Source organism: Cyprinodon tularosa, unplaced genomic scaffold, assembly GCF_016077235.1.
Source record: "Cyprinodon tularosa strain WSP-4 unplaced genomic scaffold, ASM1607723v1 ctg372, whole genome shotgun sequence".
Lineage (NCBI taxonomy): Eukaryota > Metazoa > Chordata > Actinopteri > Cyprinodontiformes > Cyprinodontidae > Cyprinodon > Cyprinodon tularosa.
In genome coordinates, this window is record NW_024039088.1 from 350 (window position 1) to 6,089 (window position 5,740).

The 5,740-nt window shown below is 42.4% G+C and overlaps 1 protein-coding gene across 1 annotated transcript; it reads left to right on the forward strand.

The window, feature by feature from the left end:
• The first annotated feature begins 419 nt into the window (after positions 1–419).
• Positions 420–5,051, forward strand: LOC119790864 (bromodomain-containing protein 4-like). Its single transcript, XM_038296597.1, has 6 exons — positions 420–654; positions 763–883; positions 3,764–3,897; positions 3,981–4,171; positions 4,557–4,779; positions 4,877–5,051. Exons 1-6 carry the CDS (start codon positions 583–585, stop codon positions 4,943–4,945), a joined length of 810 nt encoding a protein of 269 aa, XP_038152525.1. The 5' UTR covers positions 420–582; the 3' UTR covers positions 4,946–5,051.
• The last annotated feature ends 689 nt before the right edge of the window (positions 5,052–5,740 follow it).

Here is a 5,740-nt window from a genome sequence, read left to right on the forward strand (position 1 = left end):
CTTCAAATCGGGCAAAAAGAAGGGCGCATTTTAAGGCCACATAGCGAGGAGTCTTGGAATCCAAACAGACCTCGGCGCCGTGCTATGACGTAACCGTGCTTCGCATTTGGCCTTCTGCGGACGCGTCCCATGAATCCGAACAGGGCCAATGAGTCGATGCAATCAGCTGGTTTCCTTTGATAGAAAACTTTGAACCAATTTGACTGTATGATCTGGTTAAATTGTCTCTGTAAAGTGCCTTGAGATGACATGTATCGTGAATTGGAGCAATATAAATAATCTGAATTTAATTATATTATTAACTGGTATTTAACATCCTGAGATAAACGAAAAACGTTAACTTACTGCAACAACCAAGAGCTCTATATTACTGACATCAGAAACCTGCAACCAATAAGATATTATTTATATTTTGCTGTTTATTTGTTAATATTTACCCATGACAGGTTGCTGAAGATACGCAGGTGTTTCTACTATCCATACTGTGGTGCTACATAGCTCAGCTCTAAACTCAACTGTGGTCAGTAACAGAAAACATGCTTCCTGTGTTTAGGCTGCCTGCGTGAAAGCCCCTCCCCTCTGATGATGCATTCGCCTCAAATGCCTCAGTTTCATCCTATGGGACAGCAGTCACCTTTACAGACCAAAAAACATGTAAGCACATCAGGAATGTTTTATTACTGTATGGATGTGAGGAGGCTGCATTAAGGTCTTTGAAAGTTTTTCTTGATCATATATATCCACTGATTTGCCATCTTTTAGGAACAGAGATCCAACCTGGTTGGAGTTAAAGAGGAGAAGCTTCCACAGTCTCCTGGTCTACCTTCTTCACCTTTCAATCCTGCAATTTGTCAAGACGCAAACAAACCTGACAACACACACAGTGAGTAAAAGATTTAGGCCACACGAAGTCAAACCCTGGCCTAAACGCACAAATTTTTCACCAAACCAGCCTCTCATCCATACGAAGCCGGCGTTTCGGGGGTCTGTAAACGATCTTTTTTTTATTAAGCCTTCAGAGTGGGAAGATTTTGAAACGCCGTTTTCGCGTTTCCATCTTTAAGCTCTAACCGCATTTTTTTTCTTACACGCATGTGTCATAGCGTCGCCTCTAAAAACGCATGTGCGACACAGTATTACAACAACAATGGCGCCGTACTGTGTTGAATGGTTGCTGCTCATGCTACTCACCCTGCTGTCGGGCTTACAACAGAATCTTCTTCTTCTGGAATATCTCCAGGAAGAACAGATTAATATAGACGACATAGTTCATCACCTCAATTTGACTGAACCACGAAAATGGACCCGCAGGGCCATTTTCCGGTTTGGTTGTTGTATAAATATTACTGCGCATGCCCAACATTTCGTTGCCTGTTTTCGCCTATTTTTGCTTTGGCACCACAGCGCCACTTACAGGCCTGGCATACATTTCCAAATCCAGTCAACATTTGGTATGTTTAAGTTTTACAGATTCCTAAATTAGGCTGATCTGAGTCAGATCATCTGATGTGATAACCCTTTTTTGGTCTGTTCATTCTGAATATAAGCATTTACATATAAGTGTTTAAAGTTATCTAAAACATTAGGAGTATAAAGCACAAAAATAGGAATTCAGAAAAGTCTAGAAGTTTGTCATATAAATTTTTAAAGAGGCCACAATAATTCAATAAAAAAAAAAAACCTATATATATGTATATAAACAAGATAAACTGATTAAGCATTTACTGAAATCAGTGAACCTTTCCAAAGATATTTTATTTCTCTTTGATAATATTTTAATTTGTTTGACTAGGCATACTGTCTAGATACACAAACTGAGTTTGATGTTTCATGTTATGAACAGCTTCTAAATTTTCTTAACTGTGTATCTAACTTTAAATGACTTTCACAACACAATACTTTCTCAGTTTTCTCAGACGTCACACAGACAGAGGTGGAGAAGATCAAAAAAAGCATGAGGCCATCCACCTGCGTGTTGGACCCTCTCCCCACAGCACTACTAAAAAATCACATCACAGCCACCAGTCCATTAATCACAGCAATAATTAACCAGTCATTACACTCCGGTCAGGTTCCTCCAGCTCTCAAAACTGCAGTCATTCGCCCCCATCTGAAAAAGCCCTCACTCGACCCTGAAATCCTGGCCCACTACAGACCCATTTCAAACCTGCCATTCCTATCCAAAGTTCTGGAAAAAGTTGTAGCAGCTCAACTCCACAGTCATCTTCACACCCATAAACTATATGAAAAATTTCAGTCCGGTTTCCGATCAGCACACAGCACAGAGACAGCCCTGGTCCGCGTCATGAATGACCTACTCATGACAGCGGACCAGGGCTCACCATCACTCCTCCTCTTATTGGACTTATCATCTGCCTTTGATACCGTTGACCACACCATCCTACTCCATCGTCTTCAGTCCACAGTTGGACTCTCTGGAACCACACTCAACTGGTTCCAGTCATATATCACGGGAAGGTCCGAATTTGTTGCCATAGGACAGTCCAATTCATCACCCCATACAGTCACCTGCGGAGTGCCTCAAGGGAGTGCCTTTTCACCATCTACATGCTCCCACTCGGTCAGATAATCAAAAAACACAAGGTCTCTTTTCATTGTTATGCAGATGACACCCAGTTGTACATAAAAATGGACTCCACTTCTCCCACAGTTCTGCCATCTGCTTTTCACTGCTGCCTGGGGGAGATAAAGACATGGATGGCTGAAAACTTTCTACAGCTCAACAGCAACAAAACAGAAGCCATTCTCATTGGCACCCCACACCAAACCAAGTCCTTCTCCCTAAACAGTATCCCTATCTTCGGTCAAAACATCCCTCTGTCCTCATCTGTTACAAACCTTGGTGTCAAATTGGATCCACATCTCACGTTCGACTCCCACATACGTCACCTCTGCAAGGTCTCTTTCCTCCACCTCAAACATCGCCAAACTCCGCCCCTCCCTTTCCCAACCCGACGCAGAAAAGTTAATCCATGCCTTTATCTCCTCCAGATTGGACTACTGTAATGCCCTCCTCGTCGGGGTCCCTGGCAAAAGTCTACAAAAGCTGCAGCACATCCAGAACTGTGCTGCCCGGGTCCTGACGAGGAGGCGCAACACGAACACATCACTCCAGTCCTCAGGTCCCTTCATTGGCTGCCCATCCAACACAGAATACATTACAAACTTTGCCTCCTGATTCACCAGTGCATACATGGAACTGCCCCTGCTTACCTCAAGGAACTCCTCACACCTCACACCGCCTCCAGAACCCTCCGGTCCACCACCTGCACCCACCGACTGCACCAGCCAAGAGTCAAGCTCTGCACAATGGGAGATAGGGCCTTCCAGGCAGTTGCCCCACAACTCTGGAATGGCCTCCCAGAGTCCCTTAGGGTCCCACAGTGTGTGGAGGCGTTCAAGAAAGGCCTCAAGACATTTTTATTTAAAATGGCCTTTGAACATTAGTTAGTATTTTATCTGTGTGGTTTTATGGTTATTTTACTGTTTTGTTTTTTACTACGTATGTTATTTTATTGTAATGTCTCATTTTAACTATGTGTGCTGTTTTTATTGTACGGTTTTGTTTTAACTATGAATTTTGTAGCACTTTGAGATTTTTTTTTAAATGTAAAGTGCAATACAAATAAAATGTATTATTATTATTATTATTATTATTATTATTAAAACAAAGTGAGGAAGGAAATGGTTAAAAGCAGGTTTTAGTTAAGGTTTGAGGTTAACTTTTTCATTTCTTCCTTAGGTGTAGAGATAAAGCCACTTGATGGTTCTCGCCCCGTCCCCCGCCTCCAAAACTCCTCATCACCGGCTGCCTCCCAGCAGGACTTTAAAGTCAAGCAAGAACCCAAGACCCCGATTACATCCAAGAAAACTCAGGTCTGCACAAGTTACATACAAAAAACTAACTTCCATTGTTTTTTTTTGTTTGTTTTTCTGACAAATTTTCTATTTCTTTCTAGGATGTGAAATTAAAAAACATGGGTTCCTGGGCCAGCCTGGCTCAGAGGTCCCAGTCTGCCCCGACCTCATCACTGCGCTCATCTAGTGACAGTTTCGAAAGGTACAGACGGGCGGCCATAGAGAAAGAGGAGAGGGAGAGACAGCTGAAAGTGCAGGCGGAGCAGGCAAAGAGAGTGCAAGAAATGCTACGGTAAGTGAGAGGGACATATCACTGGAGAAGTAGACTGTGACTTATCCCAAAGCAAAGGATCTTCTCCTTCCCAACATGATGAAAAGCTCCAGCAGAATCGCCACAGGATGAGCGTCCATCCAACAGGAGAACAGGAAGGAGATCAGATAGTCTTGTCTTGTTTATCTTTCTTCCTTTGGTCCTCCAATCATCCTTCCCATGTTTCCTGCCATCCTCGTGTTCTTTAAGCGGTTGAACAGCTGAGAAGTTTATGATGAAAAATGTTTAATTGTCATGTTGGTTAATTAACCTTTCAGTGTCATTGTTTTCATCAACAAACATCTCAATATTAGAACATATGAAAGCATGAGGTGGCTCAAAGTTGTTGCCTCTTTCTGTGTTGTAGCCGTGACGACGATGACACAATGGAGCAGGGTCGTCGAGGGCGACAGTCACCCCTTGCTCCAACCCCTCCAGCCCAGTCCTCTCCGCCCAGTCACTCCCCTCAAGCTCCTCCTGCCCCTGCCAAACAGGCCGCGCCTCCGCCCCCCTCGGCTGCACACAGCACTCTGGACCAGCAGAGGGACAGGGAGCGCCTTCGCGAGCGGGACAGGCGCTGGAGAGAGGCGGTAAGATCTGTGCTGTGGTTTAGATCTTTAGATTTTGTTTTGTCCTTATCTATGATCCTTTTATGACCGTACATTTTGTTCTTGTGTTTTCCTGCAGATGACGGATAATATTGACATTAATTTCCAGAGTGAGCTGATGGCCATTTTTGAGGAGAGTCTTTTCTGAAAGCTAAAGGATGATGGAATGAGAGAAGGACTTAAAGTTACAACATTTGCATATTTACAAAAAAAAACAAAAACAGAAAAAAAAAACATGCAACAAAGCTCTGAGATACATGGCTGCCGCCGATACAATTCCACATCCTGGACCTAACAGCATCTGTCCTTGTCTCTCGCTTGTCGTGATTTGGAACGTAGAATGAAGGGTTTTCTCTCTCCCAGCCTCAGATATGTTTGTTGCTTGATGTTATTAATTACTTATTGATCTCCAAGGACAACGAGATAAACAAGCACCGTCTGAAACATTAAGAAGAGAATTCTGATTTAATCTACTGGATTATGTTAAATTAAGAGACTGGAGCAAATTGCAGGGGGGCTTTAAAAAACAGGAAAACTGATGGCTTTTTAAAAACTTTTATTCTGTATCTGGATGGTTTGAAATTTGAGTTATTTTGGTTAAGTTTGTAAGAAATGTCGGCTATCATTAGAAGTTTGTTTTCTCAGGACAAATTGGAGGGGGGGAAAAAAACACCCTCTTCGTTTGACCTTCCTCTTCCCTCTGCAACATTCAGGAGCGAAACTAAAAAAAGATGATCATGTGTTAAAAGTTTCTAAATGTGTCCCTTGCCTAGCGCTCTGGCCTGTAAACTAATCACACCCTACAAATTCTACATATTATATATATGAATAGATACACAAATATATATATATATATATATATATATTATATATGATGAAAAGTCAGTGAAGAAGAATGAGAGGGATATTATTTGTGGAGAGCAAAGCTCGTGTCTGTGTTCAT

Bases quoted from the DNA above. Each gene is read 5' to 3' on its own strand.
- LOC119790864 (XM_038296597.1), top strand. From the start codon at position 583: ATGATGCATTCGCCTCAAATGCCTCAGTTTCATCCTATGGGACAGCAG. The intron at 884-3,763 runs GTGAGTAAAAGA...TTTCTTCCTTAG, and splicing joins CAAACCTGACAACACACACA to GTGTAGAGATAAAGCCACTT. The intron at 4,780-4,876 runs GTAAGATCTGTG...GTTTTCCTGCAG, and splicing joins ACAGGCGCTGGAGAGAGGCG to ATGACGGATAATATTGACAT.